At 46.9% G+C, this 25,841-nt stretch overlaps 1 protein-coding gene across 2 annotated transcripts in view; it reads left to right on the forward strand.

Moving 5' to 3' along the window:
* MTHFD1 (methylenetetrahydrofolate dehydrogenase, cyclohydrolase and formyltetrahydrofolate synthetase 1) overlaps positions 1-11,203 on the forward strand; it is a 62,309-nt gene extending 51,106 nt beyond the window's left edge. For both annotated transcript variants that reach the window (XM_035104499.2, XM_035104508.2), the window contains exons 27-28: positions 7,094-7,202; positions 7,498-11,203. In XM_035104499.2, the coding sequence (XP_034960390.1) occupies positions 7,094-7,183 (90 nt within the window). In that variant the 3' untranslated portion in view covers positions 7,184-7,202; positions 7,498-11,203. The remainder of the gene's footprint in view (positions 1-7,093; positions 7,203-7,497) is intronic.
* Positions 11,204-25,841: the final 14,638 nt, after the last annotated feature.

A 25,841-nucleotide genomic window follows, 5' to 3' on the forward strand; every position in this document is an offset into this window, starting at 1 on the left:
ATTTCCAAAATGGCGGCAGCGCTACTTCCGGTCTGCTATTTCCGGCCCGGTCCCTTATTTCTCTGACCACAACTTGGCAGGTATGTACCTCTGGAAGGGGCAGGAATGCTGCACACTAGGGCTTGACGATACCTGTTTTTCAGCATTGTGATATATCACAAGCTAAACATAGCAATATACTGATACATCACAATGTCTGAAATAAGGATGGAGCTATGTAGAGGCTTTGGCTGGCTTCATGGTTTTTCCCGCATCGCGATTTTTGCATAACACACACACACCATGATTCACAAGATATTGCCAGGTCAAAAATTATGAAACCGATATCACAATACGGACTTCAAACCAGGTTTTGGACAATATGTCGCCCAGCCCTACTGTAGGCGTGATTACCCCTGGCAAGATGTCATGGACTGGTTGGTTGCAGAGGAATGGTGGGAGGAACCAGCTGCGGAACCCCCAAGGGAAGGAGGCTCAGAGCCTGGGAATTGAGACAACGAGGAGTGGTCAGACGGAGAAGAGGGAGCAGACTGGGAGGAGGAGGTGTTGGAAGCTGAAGAGGTAACAGGGTTTAGTGAGCAGGTTGAGGCTGCGGCAGAGAGCAGTGCAGACTCTGAGGCTGAAGCAGAGGCTAGAGGGGAGGGTGACCAGAAGGCAGGGTGAAGACAGGCTGCTGAAGAAGCCAGGGAGTCCCTGCTTCCTGCTGCGACCAGCTCCGCTCCCTCCTTGGTCTCCAAGAACGCACAGAAATGAAAAGAGTGGGGCGGAGGTGAATTGTGTACAGCCACAGTTTGAGACTTTGTGGGGAAACTCTGGAGACGAGGAACCTAAGAGAGGGGTGGGAAGATGGGGACATCCGGTCCTTGCAACTGCCTCATTGGGGCAAGACCTCCTGGAAAGCATAGGCCCGAGCTGTGGTTTGTTCCCCTCAACAACTATTTAACATCCCCGCCCTCGAGTGCTTTATTGTTTTTGCTGACAACCTAAGCCTGACACAAGCCACTCGGAAACCAATGTCTTGGGAGCACCGGTTGATGTCGGCCGGCGGGGAGGGGGTGCACGCAGGGGGTCGGAATGGGTCTTTGACTCCACCGACGTTCTCTTTCAAACTGCACCCTCCCGGAACAAGCCCACGTCAGCCAACGAGGTCATTAGCATAATCTTTATGCTTGCCATTATTAGAACCCACTCGCTCAGCGCAGTGTTGCTGCTCCCGTTAACATCACTTCAGAACGCAAAGATTATAAGGAGTCCTGCGGCTCAGAGCTGGTTTTGTAGCCGGGCTGGTGGAGGAAGCCTTGTATTAAGGTCTGTACGGCACGAGCCTGAGGTCCCCTCCCTCCCTGACTGTTTGCAACCTCCCGAGAGAGTGCCAAACACCTATTTGTGACGGCTCTTTCTCACTTTTGCGGAAACATTCATAGCCCTGCCGGCTGTGGGAGTGGAAACGAGAGAATGGATGTATTATGCTCTCCTGTAATTCAGATGGGAGGTGTCACAACCACCCACTCGCCCTGCAAAGCTCAGAATAAGCACCAGAGGCCTATTGAACGCAGCATCCTGTGGCCAGACCAAAGTCCTTGAGGTGCCCACAAGGAGAACAGAACTGCCCTACACCTCTCCTGCTGCATCAGCTGGAATTCAGAATCCCCAGTGCCTCTTAATCCCCCAGAGAGCAGTCATCATCCTGACTAGTAGCTCTACAGATATAGTCTTCTCCTCCATGAATTTTATCTCAATTCCCTTCTAAAGCCTTTCTGAGCTGGTGCCCAGCATCACATCTTGTTGCAGTAAGGGACAAGTGGACTGGAAAGATTGCGGCTGGAAGGCTATTGGTATAGATTATATTGTTCCGGTTGAATTTATTAGGGTGTGTGGGGTAGGAGGTGTTGTTTTTTAAAGTATTTTCAGAGTTGCATCATGTTCTCTCCATCTCCCACAGCAGAATGGGATGGTAGAAACTTGAGCTGATGGAACCTATTGCTGTGGTCTGCAAATGGGCGATGCAGTTGATTGTCGGTCCCCAATCTAGAGAAGATAAGGAGACTGTTAATCTTAGGGTCGTGGGGTCGAGCCTCACGGTGGGCAGCAAGATTCCTGCATTGCAGGGGGTTGGACTAGATGACCCTCATGGTCCCTCCCAACTCTGCAATTCTATCATTCTAGTGAGCTCTAGTGAGGAAGTTTTTTTATTTTTTTATCTGTCCTGAGTGTGCCATCGCCATATGGCTTTGTTGAATGATCCTGGCCTATAGAATTACGAGAGAGTGGGGGGAAATACGTATTTTATCCACGTTTTCTACACCGTACATTACGTTATGTACCTCTGTTGTGTGTCCTGACTTGCTTTTTTCTAAACTATAAAGTCCTAAATCTTTTAGTCTTTCCTCGTAACGGATTGCTGCAGTCCCCTGGCCATTTGCTTTCCCTTTTGCAGCTCTACAAAGGTAATTTTTTAGTTACATTTTTCCATTGATTTTTTTTAACATTTCATTGAATAGAACTGTATATTCATAATCTTCGACTTCCCTTACCCCCCCTTCCATGGTTCTCTTTATTTATCCATCACAACTGCATATTCCAATGACCCCACATGTTCACATCTCTCCCTTGTGAACAATATTCCTCGTATTGTCTTGGTCTGAGACGCCACTCACTATTATATATTTGTGTTGTTGCTAGGGAAGGGGCAACGCGGCCCTCTTGAGCAACAGAGACGCAAAAGTGACTTGATTTACGAACGCCTTTCCCCGTCCCTACGCTCATTAAGATATCTGCTATAAGAGCAAGGCTGTGGGAGAGGGTGAATACTGGCTTTGAATGGACAGATCCGAAAGTAGCAGGTGCAATGCGTAAATCTTCATCTTTTCTGTCTGATCGTCAGCCCGTGGGTGTATTTGATGTGAATAAACATCATCTCTCCCTGTTTTTTAAAAAGAAAAAGTTCTGTTATGTAAAGTTCTTTAAGAGAAGGGAGAAAGAGCTGGACACATACTAAGAGAGAGAGAGAGAGCGTACATGGTAGAGATTTTGTGCAAGAAAAGCACCCTGGTAGTCATTTTTTCGGGCTGTCCAAACCTTGTAACGCAATCCAAGGCGTGTTATTTTCAGAATTAAGTCCCAGCGTATTCATTGGGGCTTTCTCCCGGGAAAGTGTGTTTCAGATTGCAGCCGAAGGTCGTCCCAGCCACAGTGAACCGAGTTCTGCAAGCTGCTTGCTGTAAAGGCAAGGACATCTTGAAGGTTAAGCGGAAAGAAAATCCTCCTCCTCTTGCTCACTTCAAGATTAAGCAACCCTTCGCGGCACGTTCTGATCGAACGGCGCTACAGAGCTATAAATCCAAAAGGGGGGGGGAGGGGGGAATAGGAAGTCTCTTGCACAGAGAATTTGATTCCTCCTTGTTGTCGCAGCTGCTTATTTCCTTGAGCAAATGGTTAAGCCAGGCATTAAACGGCTTGGCTGGTCCGCAAGCCGTGCTACGGCCGACTTCTTTGGGCAGATTTACAGCCCTTGGTACGCTGCTTATGTCTGCAGCTTCATGAACGCCCCTAACCTCTATTAACCTGGCATGTCTGCTGCCTGCAGATGTACCCATTCAGCACTGACGCCGAAATCCCAGCCGCAAAGGCAAATGTTAAGACCTTGTAAATGGAGTTGTAGAAAATGCTCGCTTATTCTGGGTGGGAAGAGCAAGGAGCTCGGAAGCTCGTGCCGTAATAGATGTATTAGTCTCTTAAGGCCCCATCTTAGCTCCTGGCTGAATACATACATTCCCCCAACCCTCCTCTTTGCAATCAAAGGAGGTTACCAAGACCAGCAAAAACAAAAAACCAAAAACCCACCATACACTGTTTAGAATTCATTCCCATAATGTTCTGTGGAGCCAGATGGGAGCCATTTTCAGAGTGTAATAGGTTTGCTTTGTGGGTCGTTGGGGTTTGGGTCTGGTTTTTAATCTGAAATGCTGCTTGCTAGAAATCTTCCCGTCTTTTTTAAAAAACAAAACGGGTTAATCTTTTAAAAATGTCTCTCGCGAGCCCGCCCGGCACACCTGCAGAAAGAATACCGCTGATTAAGGGTTACGATCCCTTGTATGTGAAGCGAGCCTTCTAAAGAGCTGCATAAAAATGTACCATTGCTTCAGAAGTAATCTTAGGGGGGGGGTGGGAATACGTCAGCCAATTTGTAGCTCTGTCTTGCTTTAAGACTCTGCTGCCTGCATGGCCCACCAGCCAGGATTAAGATATTGGAAGCAGGGGCTCATGTCTTAGCTAAACTTGGGAGATTTCTTTCGCAGTGCTGAGCAGGAAATTCTCCATCCATCTAACTGTGCTCTCTACAAAATGGGGGAAAGTGTTGTGGCAATCTAATCAGAGACGTGATTAATGCCTGGTGTGGGAAAAGTGAGTGGAGATGCTTTTCACTCTCCCTCTCAAACTACAAGGTCATTCCATGAAACTGCAGGGTGGGCGATCAAAAGCAGAAAACAGCATCTTCCTCACACAGTAGAATTGTAGGGCTGGAAGGGACCCTGGCGGTCATCTAGTTCAACCCCCTGCAATGCAGGAATCCTGCCCACAGCCATCCCTGGGTCAGCGAATAGTTTAACTATGGAACTCGCTTCCACAAGATGTAGGTATGGAACATAAGCAGGTTGTCTGGTGGGAGGGAAAAGCCGTGGTAGCTTAACCTGGCAGGTATGTTGTTGCTGCTGCTTTCACTGGTAAGGAGAGGTGGGAAAGCTATGAGAGGGGCAGGCGATTAGCTACACCCATATGCCATAATTAAGAACTTAATTCATTCTGGAGGTCCATTCTTAACCTGAAACTGTTCTTAACCTGAGGTACCACTTTAGCTAATGGGGCTTTCTGCTCCCACTGCGCTGCCGCCAGAGCGCGATTTCCGTTCTCGTCCTGAAGCAAAGTTCTTAACCCGAGGTACTATTTCTGGGTTAGTGGAGTCTGTAACCTGAAGCGTCTGTAACCTGTAACCTTTGCACTGTATGCAAAGTTCTAATGGTGGTTGCTAGTTCCAGAGATGATCATTAGATGATCTGCGAGAAGTGAGGTTACAGGGAACCAGGCAGAGGGCCTTCTCGGCAGTAGCGCCCTCCCATCAGATGTCAAGGAAATAAACAACTAACGGACTTTCAGAAGACATCTGAAGGCTTTAAAGGGAAGTCTTTAATGTCGGGAGCCACCCATAGTGGCTGTGGCAACCCAGTCAGATGGGTAGCATACTAATAATAATAATAATAATAATAATAATAATAATAATAATAATAATTAATCAGGGTTTAAATTTGAACATTAGCAACCCACAAAGACCACAGACTCAAGATGGTAGCTGAAACGAAGCCGTACGTTTACTGGTGCTTCATTCAAAGCGCACTGTTACCTTCTCATGAACTTTGAAGCCAAACTCGAAGCAATGAGTTTTAGAATCATAGAATCATAGAGTTGGAAGAGACCGCAAGGGCCATCCAGTCCAACCCCCTGCCAAGCAGGAAACACCATCAAAGCATTCTTGACATATGCCTGTCAAGCCTCTGCTTACAGACCTCCAAAGAAGGAGACTCCACCCCACTCCTTGGTAGCAAGTTTTCCTCTCGTACTTTCCCAAAGAGCCCTACCCAAAATAGCCGGGGCCTGTTTGCAGCAACCAAGAGGGGCAGCTGGGGTTCTGGATGGGTTTTTTGTTTTTGTTTTTTGCTGGAATGCTAAAGAACTGGCAGGCAGATGGAACCGTACTTCCTTAATTCCTCCCATGCCTCCTTTCTGGTAGAGCCTTTGCTGGAAAGAAGTTCCCAGCTTTGCGCCCCCCCTCCCCCCGGTCCCGTTCTCCTTGTGAAGCCGCAGAGCGAATGTCAGCTGTACCAGTGGCAATCCTGCCTGGGAGGAGAGACGGCAAGCTTTTCAGTTGTCTAGCCAGCAGGAAGAGGGTTGAAATGCCTTTTTGCCTTGGTGGTCTGCTTCCTGCTGGTAATAGGACTTTGCTAATGAAACAGACTTGAGTCAAAATAAATCAAATAAAACATACCTTAGTGTTTGTATACAATCTGCGGAACAGGGGTCATACACATATGTGACCCCTGCTGCCTGAAGCAGGAAATGGAAAGCAGGAAATGGAGAGAGTGTGTGGTGTAGTGGTTAAGAGCGGTAGACTCGTAATCTGGGGAACCGAGTTCGCGTCTCCGCTCCTCCACTTGCAGCTGCTGGGTGACCTTGGGCTAGTCACACTTCTTTGAAGTCTCTCAGCCCCACCCACCTCACAGAGTGTTTGTTGTGGGGGAGGAAGGGAAAGGAGAATGTTAGCCGCTTTGAGACTCCTTCGGGTAGTGATAAAGCGGGATATCAAATCCAAACTACTACTACTACTACTACTACTACTCTTCTTCTTCTTCTTCTTCTTCTTCTTCTTCTTCTTCTTCTTCTTCTTCTTCTTCTTCTTCTTCTTCTTCTTCTTCTTCTTCTTCTTCTTCTTCTTCTTCTTCATATACAGTTCCACCACAGGTAACACCCTAGTTAATCAAGGCTATTGAAATTTTAAAGTAACATGCAACCTCAAGATCCCGAAAGTCATATAATTAGATGAAACAATTCAAATCTAACTCAAGAGTTCAATCCTTCTGGATGAAGCGTTTTGAACATAAAAATAAATTGTGATTCTTTTTGTCTTAAAAATTTTACATAATCACGTTTGGCGTTCACCTTCCTCCTGTTAATCCACAATTACGGTGTAAAGCAAGTCCGAGTCTGAATGATTGTTAGCTAAAAAATGCTCAGCCAGGGGTACTTATTTTTTTGTAGTTAAAAAACCGAAGAAGACCAAACCGAAACAGTACGATTACCTTGGATCACTGTCATCGCATGTCGTTATAGTGTATAAAGATAAAAACAGATATATATTTCGCCTGTTGGAATCGGTCGACGTGTTGCCTCTTTTTGTGGTATAATAGGACTTTGGCTTCAAGCAGCTACTGGTCCACTGACATGACCTAGATCCAGCAATGTTCTTTGCTCCTGTTTCTAGCTCCAGTTTTGATATTTGTTCAGTTCGTTTCAGTTTAATTTTTTCCCCCATTCCGTCCAGATGAGCACAATGCCGGGACTTCCAACTAGGCCTTGTTTCTATGACATTGACCTGGATCCAGCGACTGGAGAAGTGACCGGCCTGTTCTAAAATGAACTGACAATCCAAAGTGAGTACTTCATTGCTTGCTATCCTGCAGGACCCCCCCCCCTTGCAACTGCTGGCTTTTTCCTAGCTCTGCAATCATGCCTGGGACTCATTCACTCTTCCCTGAAATAGCTTGGAAGCCTTTTTCCATCATGCAATTCCTAGTCTGCAATCCCAGGAACATGCACGTGAAAGAACTACATAGTTGTTTGACCTACAAAGCTCTAGAGAGCTGCAGTTGTCCATCTATTTTCTGCATTTTTCATCATGGCTTGCGGTGCTGAGGACTAGTTACATGATTTGTTTTCTTTTTGTAGGTATCCAAGCAATGCCAGTTTGGCGAAACCTGAAGAAGGTGCCTCAAGGGGACACTAGGAAGTCTTTGGAAACAAATTAGGCTGCTGCATTTTTTAAAAATAATAATAATCTGTAATACTGTATTTTTAATTAGGTTGTCTACTTTTTAGTCACTACAGGTGAAAGTCTGCATCATGTTAAACGCAAAGGGTGATCACCAGAATTAGTCGTATTCAGGAGTAGATCTATGGGCTTAAATCCATTGATTTCAGAGGGCCTACTCTGGCTAATGTTGGATATCACCCAGAAACCTTTTAAAATGGGTTCAAAATGTGGTTTTAAACAGGCAGTGAAAAGCAATATGCGGTTTTAACTAGGGTAGCAAACTTATTAAAGTTGTTTTAATTGATTAATCTTGCAGTATGCATATGGGTAAACAGACTATTTCTAAGCAAAGGATAGCATTTTCTTTGTTGGTAGATTGTATGTGTCATATTTGGCAACATCAAAGAAGCGTTCTTTTGGAAAGAGATGCTAGAGAAGGCTTCTTTTAGAATGGTGTTTGCCTTCTGCGCTTTTTATATTCGCAAAACTTTGTTAAAAATCTGCCCAGCTAATTGGAGGAGACCTTTTTTGGGTTGGTTAAAAAAATGTGATCATGTAATCCTAACTGATTAGCATCCCCTATTTGTGCCTACGGTACTACACAATAGTGTGTTTTTAACGTCTTAAATCTTTGGTGTAATTATGAATGCTAGTACATTCCCATGGAATGGGGCAGGCAACTCTGCATGTACCCCCCAAGCTGCACAGTCTGTTCTGAAATCGGCGAGGCAATGCACTGTTCAATGGCAGAAGCACACAGAAAGTAACCCAGGTTCAATCCCTTTCGGTTAAAAGGATCTCTGGGAGCAGGCCTTAGAAACACCTGTGCCTGAGACCTTGAGGTCTTGCTTCTCATCATAGGCCGGGGTCATCCAGTGCTGTGCCTTCTAAATTGCCAGTCGGAATTCATGGGCATTGGAGACCAGCTAGTCATGATGGTCGTATCCTGCCTCCAGGATCAGAGACAGTACGATTGTTGGACTCCCAACTGCTGGAAGACAACAATAGGGGAGTGCCGTCATCCACATGTCCTTGTGGCATAGCTGCCAAGTACCCCGTTTTCCCCGGGAAAGCCCCATTTTTACTTACCTTTTCCCGGTGGTCCCCCGTATCACTTTGTCTCCCGTTTTTCTCCGTTATTTTCTCCTGCCGGTGGCCATTTTTTTTCTTTCCAATTTGCCCTTCTATGGGCACCAAAAATGGCCACCACCGGCTTCAAAAGTCGCATCTACGCATGTCCGGAAGTGCATAGACGAGACTTCCGGTGTCGGCGGCGGCCATTTTTGGTGCCCATAGATGGGTGGAGCGACACCGGAAGTTACGCTGACACAACTTCCGGTGTCACACGGCTGCCAGTCCCGGATTCTGCAGTCCGGGACTTGGAAGGTAAGCCTTGTGGTGGACTTCCAACTGAGGCATCTGGTTGGCCCCTGGGCCAAACAGACCAGCATTCTGACGGTACAAAGGGTTCTTTGCATGCTCACATCAGTTTACATGGCCTTCATCTCCTGTTCGGCAGCAGTCGGCTCTCCTAATGCAGGCCTGCAAATATATGATCAGCCAGTCTGAATGCACGGGTGGGGGCCCATCAGGAAACTTGATCAACCTCCCTTTTTATTTAGTAGTCCTTGGGAGGCAGCAAAAAATAAATAAAAATAAAGTAGAGGACAATTGACGAGCAGGTTGGTGGCATTGTGTTTGGCTCAGCGGACGACAAGTGGTGCAGGCCTATTCTGAGATATGTAGCTAGTTTAAATGATACAGGGGAGTGGGTGGATAATTGTGTCACCTCTAGCGACAGCTCCCCACGCAGTGGAGCAGAACTGCCCATCACTTGAGCAATGCCTCCTTGGGTAGCTGCTTGGTTTACTTGCTTGCGCACACACCTGACTGAGTGCGTGTTCGCTTTTGAGCACCCATGAACAAAGCCTGACTTCCTCATAGCAACTGGAGAAAGGAAATCTTCAAAGCCAAACTCTTCTGTTTCTGCACTGCTTGGGAATTCATTTAACAAGCGTCTTAGCTTTCCCACCGGGGATTGGGACTCGGCACATGTTCAGCACAGGCCGCAACCCAATAGGTCATCTTGCCGCTTGGATGCCAGCCAGCCAGCCATTGTAGCAAATTGCCCAGATCTCTTGGGATCCATATATTGCCCCCACTGTGTGTTGGTTCTAAGTATACTTTTCCCTGTGGATGCCTGATGTCTGCACGCTGCACCTTTTAAAGTCCTGCTGTATTTTCATTTTGGTATTGCTTCAAAGGCTCTGCTTGCTGTAGGAGTTGTCCCATTCCTGGTTTTATTCCAGATCTGGAGTTTATTTACGCCTACCCTGATCATCGCCAGGCACCAAGGATGGCTGGGAACGATGTGGACTTGTACGGTCAACCTGGATGGCTTCTCGGGTGATTGCAGGGGCATTTGCTGTAGTATGACACCTTGTTTGCCCAGGATGTTCCCCTGCACTGCGAATGTACAAAATACCCGAATACCTCTCCTTTGAGTCCTTTTCTGACTCTCAATTGTGCAAAGAAATTTAGAGATGATGGATGGGAAACTTCCCATGCTTCTCTCTTATTTCGTAAAAGGGCAAAGTCCTTGGTTTTGCATGCAGAAAAATGTCCCAGGTTCAATCTACAGGTAGGACTGGAAAAAACCCTTTTCTGAAACCCTAAAGAGCCACTGCCAATCAATGTAGACTATGCTGAGCCAGGTGGACTGGGTCTGTATAAGGCAACTTCCTATGTTCCTGTGGGTTTTTTAAAACATATTTTTAAATTAATTTTGAATATAGGGACATACAATCAGCTCCAGTTCCCCAACCCAATCACAACCCCAGCTGAGTCCAGTTGCATTAGTAACAATAAAACCTTGACTCGATGGCTGCCGATTTATAAAGTGCTGTTCCACAGGCTCCCATGTGCATGTTTTTTCTTGGTTGCAAATGAAAGAATTCCTGCGGTTTTTATGATGGGTTTACTCCTATTTGAAGTCCCAGGTTCTGACCTCCAAGGGAGACCCAAACTGACCAGTGCTCTTTCCATCTCCGTCAGCATCGCTTAAGAGAAATTTGCGTGCAGCCCTGATTGTTCTTTTTTTCAGAATCCAAAGTCAACCAAAGGTTTTGCCTTCAGTGCTCCTTGGTGGGCACCTCTTTCTATTTGTGGGGAGACTGGATCTCCCACATAAGACCTCCAGGATGGGACATTTCCTCCCGCTTTGCCTTTTTAAAAGGTCCCTAATGTTCACTGCCAAACCTTTATTTCTTTTATGCAACATTCATGTTTCTGTTCAAGTGATCAAACAAGATGCAAAAGCTGTTTTAAATAAGGTTTGTCGCACGCACGCGCACACACAGAGAGAGAGAGAGAGAAAGAAGAACATCTTCTTTCCTCTCCCCCAAAGATATATTACTTCCTAATGTGAAAATGCAATTGTTGCCAGACTTGTAATTAACACAAATAAATTGCTACATCTTTGAAAAGCTCTCAGGTACTTGATTAATGGTCTGTGATTAATGTAGAGGAACTTGTTTTTATTATGAGTTCCAGAACTGTTTTGGGCAAGAGCCCTGGTTACTGGAAATAAATGCTGCAATATTTGCATCTGCAATGCACCAACATGGATGGGTTTAAACCGGGTTCCTGTGTCTCGGGAAAGGGGAAATGTTCACATTTGGAAGGAAAATCTAAGGCCAGACAACTGGATTTTGATGTATATGTGAGGTGTTTTGATTACCTCTGACCCACCGCCCTTCATTCTAAGAGGTCGAAGGGCATACTACTACTCATTGAAACACTCATTAAAGCCTTATAGTCCTTATCTCCCCAACCCCTACTGAAAATAAACCTAGTTCATTTTAGATTCTGTAGTTTAGTGGTGGTGCGCGTATGCTTTACAGGTAAAGGATCTCTTGGGCTTGCCGGTCGCAAGTTTGGTGGTTCGAATCCCCGCGATGGGGTGAGCTCCCTTTGCTTGGTCCCAGCTCCTGCCAACCTAGCAGTTCGAAAGCATATCTGTGTGAGTAGATAAATAGGTACCGCTACAGCAGGAAGGTAAACGGCATTTAGTCCTGCTGGCCACATGACCCAGAAAGCTGTCTGTGGACAAACGCTGGCTCCCTCGGCCTGAAGCAAGATGAGCGCAGCCCCCCATAGTTGCCTTTGACTGGACTTAACCACCCAGGGGTCCTTCACCTTTTGCCTTTTTAAAAGATCTCCATTTCAAACCATGGCATCTCCAGCTAAAAAGATCAGGGTTGGAGGGGAAGGGGAAGACCTTTGCCTGAGACACTGTAGAGATACTGCCAGTCAGAGTGGGAAATGCTGAGCTCTATCGACAAATATTCTGACCTGCTGTAAGGCTGTGCCAAAACCTGTGGTCCTCCAGGTGTTGGATCACAACTGCCATCATCCCAGGCAATTTGCTGTGCTGGCTGAGACTTATGAGAACTGAAGTCCCAACAACCTCTTTAGAGCGGCAGCTTCTACACTCCTGTTCTGCTTGCAACTGAAAGCATATTCCTTGCCATTTTACTACCCATTCGCTCAGTTTGCAAATGTCCTTTTGGAGCTCTTTGCAATCTCTTTGTTTTACTGGCTGAACTATGCAGTATCATCAGCAAACTCAGCCACCTCACTGCTCCTAATTCTTGATGGTTATGTACAAGTTAAAAAGCACGGGTCCCAATACTGTGCCTGGTATTTTGTATGTGTCATAGAAGTTCACTCCATTGGTTAATCTCACCATAGGAAACAACTGTGTAGAAGAGAGAGCTTTTACCTGGCAAACACCAACACACACACAAACTGTTGGCAGTTGCTACAAGAAGTATTCACTCTCTGAGCCCAGAGAGGGTACTTGGCTTTCAAAGTCCTTGCTGTGCCAAAGTCCACAAGGCAAGTACTAAGTTGAGATGCTTTCAAAGTCCTGCAACTTCCAGAGTTCTCTTGAGTCCAGAAGACTAGTAAGTTGTCCACCTTCTCTCAGATGGGCTCTTCTCAGTCTACCACAGTTCCTTAAATTTCTCCGAAACAGTCTTCACAAGTCTCGACTACTTCCCAACAAAGAATGCCATAACCAGAGCCCTTTACATACCTAATGCTATGTGTTAGCAGGATGCTTTGTTGAGTTGGAAGGGACCACGAGGATCATCTAGTCCAACCCCTGGCAATGCAGGAATATTTTGCCCAACATGGGGCTCTCAAACCCACAGCCCTGAGATTTAAGAGTCTCATGCTCTACCCACTGAGCTATTCCCCACTCATGTCAAGTGCACACCCAGGCTGGCTTCTATGCAGTGTGTTATGTGGGCATAAAAAGGGGCCATAGCTCAGGGGCAGAGCAACTGCTTTACGCACACAAAGTCCCAGGTTCAATCCCAAGCATCTCCAGTTAGGTCTGGAGTGGGGACATCCAATGCTTGAAGTCCTGGCGTTCCACTGCCAGGCAGTGTTGACACTACTAGGCTAGGAGGACCTGTGATCTGACTTGGTATAAGGCAGCTTCGGGTGCTCCTAAGTTCTGTAGTGAATCATAGAGTTGGAAGAGACCACAAGGGCCATCCAGTCCAACCCCCTGCCAAGCAGGAAACACCATCAAAGCATTCTTGACATATGCCTGTCAAGCCTCTGCTTAAAGACCTCCAAAGAAGGAGACTCCACCACACTCCTTGGTAGCAAATTCCACTGCCGAACAGCTCTTACTGTCAGGAAGTTCTTCCTAATGTTTAGGTGGAATCTTCTTTCTTGTAGTTTGAATCCATTGCTCCGTGTCCGCTTTTCTGGAGCAGCAGAAAACAACCTTTCTCCCTCCTCTATATGACATCCTTTTATATATTTGAACATGGCTATCATATCACCCCTTAACCTTCTCTTCTCCAGGCTAAACATACCCAGCTCCCTAAGCCGTTCCTCATAAGGCATCGTTTCCAGGCCTTTGACCATTTTGGTTGCCCTCCTCTGGACACGTTCCAGCTTGTCAGTATCCTTCTTGAACTGTGGTGCCCAGAACTGGACACAGTACTCCAGGTGAGGTCTGACCAGAGCAGAATACAGTGGTGCTATTACTTCCCTTGGTCTAGATGCTATACTCCTATTGATGCAGCCCAGACAAACAAAAAAATTCTGGAGTTGCTTTCGCAAGGGAGGAGCCCCTGTGTAGGCGAAAAACTTGCTATATATAGCCTAGCTATTGGGAAGAAGGAAATTCATGCAACAATTAGTTTATTGTCTTACCTGTAAAGAGCTTTGAAGCTTAAGATGTTTCATGTTCCCTTTAACCCCCCCCTTTTAAGCATTGTGTTCAAGCAATGACAGTTGATAGGGGTTTCAAAGGCAAAAGGAACCAACTGTGTTGGTGTCCCCTTAAGGTAGGTGTTCTTCATGCAATGTGCTGTACCCTGAGAGGCTGGCAACTGGTGTGCTATGAGGAATAAATCACGAAAGACTCCTGCGCCCGGCCACCAAGGAGGCTGTTGCATGCCCGTGTGATTTATTGCTGTCCCTTTGCCCGCTCCCAGTCATTCTTTACTCACAGCGAAGCCATAAGCTCATCCATCTTCTACAGCTCTATGCTAGAAACGGGCACTCTCTTGGTGCTGAGATTGCAGCAGAAGCCCCTCCCGTCCAGCATGTTTTGTCTCTGCATAAATCATCATTGCAAACAGCGTTGCACACCCGGAACAAAAGGGTTTATTAGCAGAGGGGCTGTAGAGGCTGTGCTTTGCAAGATCAGGCAGCAGGTGCTGGGAAAGACCCCCATAGAGCTGCGGCCAGTGAGAATAGACTGTACCAGACTAGATCAATAGTTTGAACTGGTAGAAGGCCACTTCTTCTGTTTTCATGTCCCTATGTGGGAAGGTAGTTGTTATTCTTGCACAACCCAGCAGGGTTTTTTTGGGGAGGATCATAGAGTTGGAAGAGACCCTGAGGATCCTCTAGTCCAGCCTCCTGCAAGGCAGGAATATGCAGCTGTCCCATACGGGGATCGAACTGCAACCTTGGCATTATTAGCACCACGCTCTAACCAACTGAGCTGTCAGGTGGTCTAATAGAAGTGAAGAGTGCAGGTGGCGCTGTGGGTTAAACCACAGAGCCTAGGGCTTGCTGATCAAAAGGTCGGCAGTTCGAATCCCCGCGACGGGGTGAGCTCCTATTGCTCGGTCCCAGCTCCTGCCAACCTAGCAGTTCGAGAAAGCACGTCAAAATTGCAAGTAGATAAATAGGTATCGCTCCGGTGGAAAGGTAAACGGCGTTTCCTTGTGCTGCTCTGGTTCGCCAGAAGCGGTTTTGTCATGATGGCCACATGACTTGGAAGCTGTACGCCGGCTCTCTCGGCCAATATCGCGAAATGAGCGCCACAACCCCAGAGTCGGTCATGACTGGACCTAATGGTCAGGGGTCCCTTTACCTTTACCCATTGGGGAGGAAATGTCCTAAGTAGAGGATGCAACAGGTAGAAAAACAAGTGGTCTGGCATGACCGGCAGCAATTCTCAAGTGGTCCATGTGGGGGGGGAGTATGGGGACCAGTAATCTAGGGTGCATTCACAATGAAACATCTCCACCCCTCCAGTTACTTAACCAAGGCTTTCTGCCATTCTGTGGGTCCGTACTCAGAATTGCTAAATTGGAATCTCCATTCAGCCACAAACTTGGAATTGAAGAATAGTGGCAGACGTACTAATGGCACATGTACAAATCTGTGTTAAGCCGTGGGTCTTGGGGTTTTGAGAAGTGTCCCTTGGCAAGGGCATACAAGACACCTTGGAGAAAGGGGAGTGCAAATTTCCAGGAAGGAAGAGCTTCCAGAGGGAAGCAATTCAGAGACAAACTCTCTTTGCGGCATCATTTAACTCTGCAATCAGCCAAAATGCTCCGTGAGCCAAGCTAGCTGCAGATGAGCAGATAGGGAGATAGGACTCATCTCTAGGGCCAGCTCATCCGTTGCAAAGGATTAAACTCTTATTAGGACATTAATCCATATTATCTTTACAAGGCCAAGCAAAATATTACAAGATGCTGTGCAAGCTCTCCAGTTCTCCATAACTCTTACTCGGGTTTGTTGGTAAACAAAGCAGAGAGGAGAGGAAGGAGCTGGCTATTGCTAAGTTCTGGAGATCTGTAAGCACCATAGCTGTCAAGTTTTCCCTTTTCTCGCGAGGAAGCCTATTCAGCATAAGGGGATTTCCCTTTAAAAAAGGGAGAACTTGACAGCTATGGTAAGCACAGATTTATTAGCAGTTGGGTTTACATTGCTTATGGAAAAATCAACTGGCAAGATACATTGACAAAGCAGCAATGAAAATTCAGGTAGGTTTTCTGCAGCTTGCTCCAGTTTTACATCATACGCACTTAAAAAGCAGCATGAGCACGGACAGCCTACTTCTTCTGAGGAAATGGAAATACACTTTTTCTGAAAGAGGGAGATTTTGTATTATACCAACTAATTTGTTTGACAATATGCTGCACTTTGGGGGGTGGGGTGGCATTCTGTTTGTGTGGTGTAGTGGTTAAGAGTGGTAGACTCGTAATCTGGGGAATCGGGTTCGTGTCTCCGCTCCTCCACATGCATCTGCTGGGTGACCTTGGGCTAGTCACACTTCTCTGGAGTCTCTCAGCCCCACTTACCTAACAGAGTGTCTGTTGTGGGGGAGGAGGGGAAAGGAGAATGTTAGCCGCTTTGAGACTCCCTCGGGTAGTGATAAAGCAGGATATCAAATCCAAACTACTACTCTTCTTCTTCTCCTTCTCCTTCTCCTTCTCCTTCTTCTTCTTTATCTTCCTGTGTGTATAATTTATTATTTATTATAATTATTATTCAATTTATATACAGCCCTTTTTCAGAAGATCCCAGTACAACATTAAAAACACATTACAGAACATCAATGGTAAAATAATAATAAAGACAGACAACCTATCATACATATTAAAAGTACAGTCATATCTCGGTTTAAGTACACCTCGGTTTGAGTATTTTCAGTTTAAGTACTCCATGGACCCGTCTGGAACGGATTAATCCACTTTCCATTACTTTCAATGGGAAAGTTCACTTCAGGTTAAGTACAGACTTCTGGAACCAATTGTGTTTGTAAACCGAGGTACCGTACCACTGTAAGGTGAATGGCAGAGATTTACAGTTAAGGAACAATAAATGTATTTACCAGGTATGGTTGTAACTCGGGTTGCTAAGAATGTAGTCTGTCCATTTCCCTACAAAATGTTGATCATTTTTCCTACATAGGCAGTTATCTTTCTACAAGGGCTGACATGGATGCCAAAATCCAGCATCATCCGAGCTCTGGGAGCGCATATACCTGGTGGAAGTGCAGAGTGTTTGAGGAACGGGACATTCACAGGGAAACCAAAATGCTTGTTTATAAAGCTATTTTCCTACCATCCTTACTGTATGCTTGTGAAACATGGACCACTTATAAACACCATTTCCAACTCCTCGAAAGATTCCATCAACAGTGTCTCCGAAAAATTTTACACATCACTTGGGAAGACAGGTGAACAAATGTCAGTGTACTGGAAGAATCAAAGATCACCAGTGTTGGAACAATGATTCTTCAACATCAACTTTGGTGGACTGGTCATGTTGTTCGGATGTCTGATTATCATCTTCCATAGCAACTACTCTATTCCAAACTTAAGAATAGAAAACAAAATGCCAGTGGACAACAAAAGAGGTTAAAGATGCTCTCAAGGCAAATCTTTAAAAATGTAGTATAAACACTGACAATTGGGAAACACTGGCCTCCAGTTGGAGAATAGCCTCTACCAAAGGTGTCATGGACTTTGAAGACTCCCAAATTCAGGATGAAAGGGAGAAACACAATAAGAGGAAGGCACACTTGGCACACCCTCACTGTGATCAACTCCCACCCGGAAACCTATGTCCCCAATGTGGAAGGATATTCAGATCTAGAATTGGCCTCCACAGTCACTGACAGACACACTGTTAAGACCATATTCCAATCTTACTCGGTTATGAGTGATCGCCAAAGAAGAAGAAGTTCATGGATTCTTTCTCCAGGCCAAAACAGAGCCTCCTTGTCAGGTGCAGGCTACCCGCGGAAAAGCTAGATTATAAGGGTGCTGTGTTATGGAGAATCAAGGCAATCTTAACATAAATGAAGTAGGGGTTAATTTAAGGTGATGTGCTAAACAGAAAAAGTAACAGAAATCAAATCTGGTAGCAATGCTTCTTCAGAGAAAGGGATCCCATAGGCTTTTGGATGATGCTGGACTACAATTCCCATCATGCATGGCCATTAGCCACACTGGCTCGGGATGATGGGAGTTGGGAGTCCAACAGCGGTTGGCGGAATGCCATAGGCTCCCCCCTCCCTGCCTCATAGAATGAAGTCCCATCTCCAGATACCCCACATTTCCTGCATTGCAGGGGGTTGGAATAGATGACCCTTGGGGGTCCCTTCCACCTCTACAAGTCTGTGATTCTACGAAATGTCCTCTTCCTTCAGGCTAGGATCCCACTGCTGACTTTGGCATTCATCTTGATAAAGCTGGTGTTTTCATTAAAGGGTTTAATCTGGAATGTATCCCCAATGTATGTGTGAGTTGCAATGGTGGGGGAACCCACAGCATATCAACCAGTCTGAAGACATTAGTATTGCAATCACTGGCTGCATCTTTGCAGGCCTGGCCTCTTGTACTCATTTCCTGTGTGCGGGAAGACAGCCAAGGCAAATTGGATTCCTTTGATAACGTTCCAACTGGACCAGCTGCTACTGCACGAGCGTTAGGGCCTAAGCCAAGATGGCGGCGTTCTATCTCCCGTGTGAGAGGAAGGAAGACTCTGAATGCCAGTTATTGGTGATTCGATTTGTTACATTTATATGCCGCTTTCCATTCAAATGGATCTCAAAGTGGCTTATAATCAATAAATAACAAGTTAGAACATAACGGAACGTCACAAATACAGTGAGCATGCACACGAAAGCTCATACCAAAATATAAACTTAGTTGGTCTTTAAGGTGCTACTGAAGTAATTTTTTTCATTTTGCTTCAACTCAGACCAACACGGCTACCTACCTGTAACAAATACAGCATAAACTAATTAAATCATCAGTAAAACAATTGCAATCTTTTGATGCTGTAAAACAATTGCAATCTTTTGAAACAATTGCAAAGCAACAGCTTAAACAATAAGCTAAACACCACCATTAAACCAAAAGCCATATTATAGTATTAACAAATCAATACAGCATTTTTAATCTATAAAACAGGAGTCGGGAAACTTTTTCAGCAGGGGGCTGGTCCACTGTCCCTCAGACCTTGTGGGGGGCTGGACTATATTGGGGGGGGGTGAATTCCTATGCCCCACAAATAGCCCTGATAGATAAAAGGGCACATTCTACTCATGTAAAAACACGCTGATTCCCGGACTGTCTGTGGGCCGGATTTTGAAGGCGAATGGCCCAGACCCAGCCCCTGGGCCTTAGTTTGCCTACCCATGCTATAAACCAATATTAACCTTTATTGAGATCCAGCAGGGCTTCTTATGTTGCTGGCATCCTCTGTCTCGAGAGACAATGGAGTGCGCCTCGGGGGGTGGTCAAACTGCTGTGTTAGGTGCACCAAAGTAACTTCCCTGAGGTACAAGCCTGGGCAGTGTGTATTTATGGAGTCCTGGGCTGCCCTAAGGACAAGGCCCGCCTCTCGGTGCCCCTAATGTGGTCCAAAGGAAAGCAGAGCAGTATGTTTGGCACCTGTGTGGCTGTAGGAGTTGCAGGAAGGAGACGTAAAAGGTGCCATCCATCCACCTTAGGGACTCCATTCTGGATTTATAGAGGGTTTACTTTAATGGTTAGCCTTTTCTTCTCTCCAATATGTCCCCCAAGGCAGCGGAGGTTTAGGATCAGAGTCTTCCTTCTCCTAGATGGGCTACCTTCCCAGGTTGACGAGCCCCGTGTGCCTCTTGTTCGTAAACAACCCATCAGAATCCCCAAAAGCTTGTGTAGGTCACAATCTCCCATTAGCCCCTGGTCACCAGGGTTTCCTGGCTGGAGCAGATGGGAGTTGGAGTCCCACCCCACCTGCAGGGTTACAGGCTCTGCATCCTTGACCGAATGGATGTTCTTAACCAGCCTCCCCCAGTCTGATGTTGTCCAGATGTTGGGGACAACATCAGCCCCAGCCAGCATGCCCAGTAGACAAGGATTCTGGTGGCTGTTGGGAGTCTGCAAAATCAGGAGGGCACCACTGCAGGTGTAGAAAAACAAAAAGAGCCTGGAGGTGAAGAATAACAGGACAGGTGCACATACTTGTCTCAAACAGATACAGTGGGTAGTCATGGGATAGAGCACTGGCTGCCAATTAGTTTCAGGGTCAAGTTCAAAGCGCTGGTTTTGACTTGTACTTACACAGCTCAGGACCTCAATATCTTAAGGAACACGAACACCTCTCTCTCCATATGAACCAATCTGAACAATGAGTTTGTAATCTCTACATCCCCACCTCCTTGAGAGGTTTGGAGGGTGGCAGCATGAGACAGGGCCTTTTCTGTGGTGGCTCCCCAGCTATGGAACACTCTCCCTAGAGAGGTGAAAACATTCCTCTTTCAACCAGGCCTTTGTTCACTGAATAATCTATGGCCTGTTAAATGTGGGAGAGACTGTTTTTATGATTACATGATTATTATGTTGTGTTTTTTAATTATTATTATGTTGAGTAGATTATGTTCTTAATGTTGTACACCACCCTGGGACCTTTGGATAAAGGATGGCATATGAATTGAATAAATATTATTGTAACCTGCACCATAAAGGCTGGTTCACACATTCATGTTTGCCAGTTGATGGAAATAAGGTAACTTGTAGATGCGAATGGAGCCATCATTGCTCTGACACAAGGGAGGCAGTGCTCATGCTACCTTGAACCATCACAAACACCCCCATTCAAATGCCCACGAGGGAAGGGAAAGGAGCTATCTTTGCGTGAAGGTGTCAGGTTCAATCCTTGGAAGAGAGAGTTTTTGTTTTTTACAAAGGATCTGGTATGAGACGATGGGAAAGACTCTCCGCCCAGACCCTGGAGAGCCATATGGGGGCTTCAAACGGACACACAGCGCTTCCCTCCAGCGGCCTCAGAGAAAACAACCGACGCGCGTGCGAACGTGTGAACCCGCGCCCTTGCTGCAATATGCATGCGAGAAGCGCGCGTTTGCACCACATGCGTTATGGGAAACATTTCCATCTTTCCGCGCGGCAGCCAGCGACACCTGCATGCTTCCAGGGCACGTAGGTCTGGATCGTCCCCTATACGCTAGTTTCTTGGCGGGGGAGCCGATCCGGCGTCTGTTAATCCGAATTAAGGACCGGGGGGGCACTTTTCCTCCGGCATCTGCCGCCACCCGATCGGCCAGGGCCCTCCCTGGGCGGGGAGCTGCGCTGTGGCGCGCCGAGGGGGCGCCCGAAGGACGGCTCCCCGCCTCCTCTCCCCTCCCCGCGGTCGTCCAGTGGGCGGATCTCGGCGGCTCCGCGGCAGGAGGAGAGCGCGAGCAAGCAGGCAGGCGGGACGGCAGCGCGGGCGAGGCGGCCGGAGCGCAAGGTGAGGTGAGGCTCGCGGGGCAAGCGGTTGCACATTGCCAAGCCGGGAGCGAGGATGCAGATCCGGAACCAGGCGAGCCCTCTCTGCTTCTTGCACTGGGGCAGCAAACGCAGAGTCCAGCGGGCAGCAGCTCCAGCAAATGCCCGGGGATGCATCGCGCACGGCGGCCCAGGAGTGCAAAGCGCCCGGGAGAGAGAGGGGGCGGGACGGGCGAGCAGCCGCAGGCAGCACCCCACTCGCTTCCACCGGTGCAACGAGGGGGAGCGCGCGGCGTGCAGAGCCGCGGAGGCGTGCAGCAGCGTCGTGCACACTGGGGGCTTGGCGGTGGGGGTGTGCGCGCCGGGCTCCTTCTTGCAAGCGGGAGGCTTTTGCTGCTGCCCAGCGCTGCTGCACAAGGGCAGCGCGCCCTGCTTGCTCTGCAAAGAGAGGCGCCCCTCGAAGCTGCAAGGAGGGCCCGCTCCCAGGCTCTGCAGCCGGGATGAGGATCGCCTGAGCGCCAGCAACAACGAGGTGCAGGTAGCTGCAGGGTTCCGAGGGGAAGCGGTTACCCAAATGATAGGGAGGGGGGAGGGGGGGAAGTGATTAAAAAAAGAGAGAGCGGTGCATAGCCCGCGACTGGACCTCCTTCTTGGTCCGCGTAAGCCGCTTGTTAGAGATTTCGACAATTAAGCGGCATACAAATTTTTTTAAAAAGGGAGATAATGAGCAAGTCCTCACGCGGCCCTTGGGGCAAAGCGAAGGGCTCCTTCTCAGCCTCAGTGGCTTGTCTGTCGAATGGCAGCCTTGGGGATCTCTTGCAAGGTGGTTTGGAAAGGTCTCGCTGGTTCCCCGAGTCATTGCTGGCAGCTTCAATCCTTTGTCTGAAGAACAGGTGGAATTGTAGACTGGCACACTTTCTGTGAATCGAGAGTCAGCAATTCTGACTGCAGGTACCTTTACGATGTATCTTTAAAAAACAAAAGGGGGGGGGAATCCCACTTAATGGATTCCTCCAAAAGTGCTTGGTTTGCAGTACAGAACCTACCTTGTAGGGGCTTGTCGCTCTTGCGAGCGGCATCATATTTTTGCAAATCGAATTTGCATGTTAGGTACATTAGAAATGCACAAGGCAGCTTGTGTTTTGCAGGGTTTGGCTAATTGATTTAAAAGGTTATCCGGCTGTGTCAATTTTTTAAAATATGTATAATACATCCATACTCTGGCACCTGGTAGGTAGCAGCTTAGAATGCCTCCCCCTTTTTTTCTTGAATAGAGGAAAGAATGCTTTCAGTAGAACTTGATGTGACAGGTGGAAACCTTTTTTTAATCCTGGCCTTTAACACCTGTGACAGGTGTTTCCACCCTATTCCTGTGACTGTAATTGTTTTAACTGTTTTCAATACCCCTTTTAAAAAAAAATTCCAAACTTTTGTTCATTCATTTGCAAATAGTCACCAACCTAATCAGTTAATAGGGGTAGGAGGATTGACTAACAATCCTGGGGTTCTGATTGCAGAAATATATACGATAATGGCTGTCACTTGCACTTTCTCATTGCAAGGACTGCTAAAAATGTTCTTTGCGCTATATGGCTTCATTCTGTGGTCTGGTTTTCTCCTCTGCCACTGGCTGCTTTTTTTTTTTTTTTTTTGCAGCTGGCTCCATGTACCGAGTTCTGATCAAGATATGCAAAGAACTTCTCCTGTAGTTGTGTAGAATGGGTGGAGGTACTTACCACTGGGGGCCTTTTATGACCCAGCTGCAGTGTCAGACAGGACCTGGAAGACCAGGGTTCAAATCTCCCATTCAGCCACGAATCTCACCTTTTTGGGTCTAGTTCACACATGCATTTACATCGCTGGATTTCTCTGCGCCCGGTGGCTGTGTGAACTGGCTCCCATTGCGAGTGGCGGGGACATACTGCAGCAGAATGGTGCAGAAGTTCCACCAGTGGTCTTAGAACTTGGTTTGTCCCATTGCACATGCTGGTCACCGGTGGAAGCTGTCGGCAAGGACTGCTAATGTGTAGGCATGAAGCTTCCATCTCTCTCTCTTTTCTTTGCAAACTTTCTCGCGTTTCTGATCTTAACAAGTTCAAGTCCAATGGCGTTGAGAGCTGCTTTCACAGCTCGGCCAGCTCGTTCCAGAACACAGGTGCCTTCTTCTGGGAACGGTCTTGAACTTCGCCATCCTAACAAAGTTGCTGCTGCTTGCTCAAATACTATCTGCCCATGTGGAGTGGCGCCATTAAAATAGAGCGGGTGGAATTCAACGTTGCACTGTTCCACTTGCCAGGTGGAACAATTTTGCCCCCTCCCTACCTTGTGTGCTGTCCTAGGCATTCTCACCCACCACCAAAAGAGTGAATTTCACAGGGGGGGGACCCTAGTTTTGAGAGCAGAAGTCCTTTAACAGGGATCCTGCCGATGCAGCTGGTTAGGTGAATCCTGCCCAGTATAAGCAATGGTGCCTCTTTAGAGCTAGACATGGTGGTTAGAATACCAGACTTGGTCTGGAGAGAGAGAGAGAGAGGCAGGTTCAAATCCCCACTAAGCCAGGACTGGGTGACCTTGAGCCAGTCACCAGCCTACCTCAAAGGTTTGTTGTAAAGGAAAGCGGGGGATGGGAATACAGGGAGTAATAATATTTAGGTTTATACAGCACATCATTTCCAAACGGATTTGGGTTTTTACAGAAAGGAAATCATGGACGGATGAACTTCTGTTGCAGCAAATCTTCATAGAATCATAGTGTCGTAGAGATGAAAGCAGGGTAGATAAAAATCAATGATATTTTTATTTATTTAAATCAGATTCTTTTGATTTAAATCAGTTTTTTTAAAAAATAAAATGCTTTTGGGGGAAATATCTTTCTGAAGATTTACTTCCAACTATAATTCTATGATGTAAAAAGTTTTTTTTTTAAGAGTGACCTTTCCTCTTGCAACGTGCTTGCCAATTTTTTTAAAATAAATGAAAAGGGGGGGATGGAGTGAGCACCCGGGAATTATTATTATTTAATTCTACCCACCACTGAACCCAATGGTGTTTCCATTTCATGTATACATGCAGAACGCGGGAATCTAACCCTCCGCATAAGTGGGGAGAGGCCTGTACTGTTGCTATCACGAATAATTTGTAAGAGCGCAGTAATCTCAACGAAATGCTCTTAGAGTAATCGGATGTTCGGGATGAGCCTGAGGCTTTGCTGCGAATCTTGGTTCTCAGCAGAAAACTCTCTCCCTCCCTCCCTCCTTCCTCCCACCCACTTTTTGAAGCATTGCAATGGCATTTGCGGTTGAAGGGCTTCGCCCGTAGGTAGCGCCCGCAAAATGCTGAAGACATGTGCTTGCCGATTTATGCTGCAGTTGCTATGGAAAGGGAAGGCAGGGCTATAAATAAGCATCCCTCGTGCAGCGCAGATCGCGTTTTTGAAGCAGAAAGCGCTGGGTGCTAGCAAGAAAGCGCCTATATGATGTTTGTGTCGCAAACGGGGCTTGGGTTCCCACAAAGTAGACATCCATTCCTGTCCACGGCACCAGGGCATATTTTTGCAGACCCTGAGCTTTCTTCAGGGGTTTGTTGGTGGTGGGTGAGCACACTCAACTCGTTCTCTCTGCTGCTGCTTTCCTGGCCGGGCTCTGCAGGTCAGTTCTCTGCACCCGGCAGCCTTCTCTGCTTGCTTCAGCTTCCCCTGTGTGCTCTAGAACCCTGGAAAAAACAGGGTTCTGAAAGGCACTGGGAGTTTGCATGAGTGGCGCAGGCAGCTGACCTCTATCTGAGGTCCAGCTCTGAGGGTCTTCTGGCGGTTCCCTCACTGCAAGAACTGAGGTTACAGGGAACCAGGCAGAGGGCCTTCTCGGTGGTGGCACCCGCCCTGTAGAACACCCTCCCATCAGATGTCAAGGAAATAAACAACTATCTGACTTTTAGAAGACACCTGAAGGCAGCCCTGTATAGGAGAATTTCTCATGTTTGATGCTTTATTTTGTTTTTATATCTGTTGGAAGCTGGAGTTGGGGTTCGATGCAATTCTCTACAAGATAAGTCATCTGAACTAGGCAGGTGTTCGACTGATCATCACTCACAGTCAGTCCACCATTTGAAAAATTAAGATCCCAGAGCCGCCTTGCCCCCAAATGGCAACTAGACCTTTGGCGACTGTAACTTTGCTTTAAGGAGCCTTTTAGCGCCTTGCTTATACAGTCGTACCTTGGCTTTCGAACAGCTTAGTTCTCAAACGTTTTGGCTCCCGGACGTCACAAACCAAAGAAGTAACTGTTCTGGTTTGCAAACTATTTTGGAAGCCGGACATCCGACAGGGCTTCCGCGGCTTCTGATTTCTGCGCTGTGGTTTCCGAACGTTTTGGAAATCGGACGGACTTCCAGAACGGTTTCCGTTCGACTTCCAAGGTACGACTGCATATCTGAGTTTCTAACACTCCTCCCCTCCACTGTGTTTTCTGTTTACGGCTACATTCAATAGGGATGTAAACTTGGGGCCCCTACAGTCAGACCCAATACCTGCCTACAAAAGGTGGTTAAATATAAAAAAATACATGAAATGAAGCACTTCTACCTCCCCTCCCTGCAAAGCAATCTGATTTTTTTGGAGCATTAATTTATGTGCAATATTACTTTCCCCCATTTTTCTCTCTTCCCCTGCCCCCCCCTTGCAGGTGCCCACAAAGCAATCCCATCAATGA

The sequence above is a fragment of the Zootoca vivipara genome, chromosome 1 (genome assembly GCF_963506605.1).
Source record: "Zootoca vivipara chromosome 1, rZooViv1.1, whole genome shotgun sequence".
In the NCBI taxonomy this organism is placed as follows: Eukaryota; Metazoa; Chordata; class Lepidosauria; order Squamata; family Lacertidae; genus Zootoca; species Zootoca vivipara.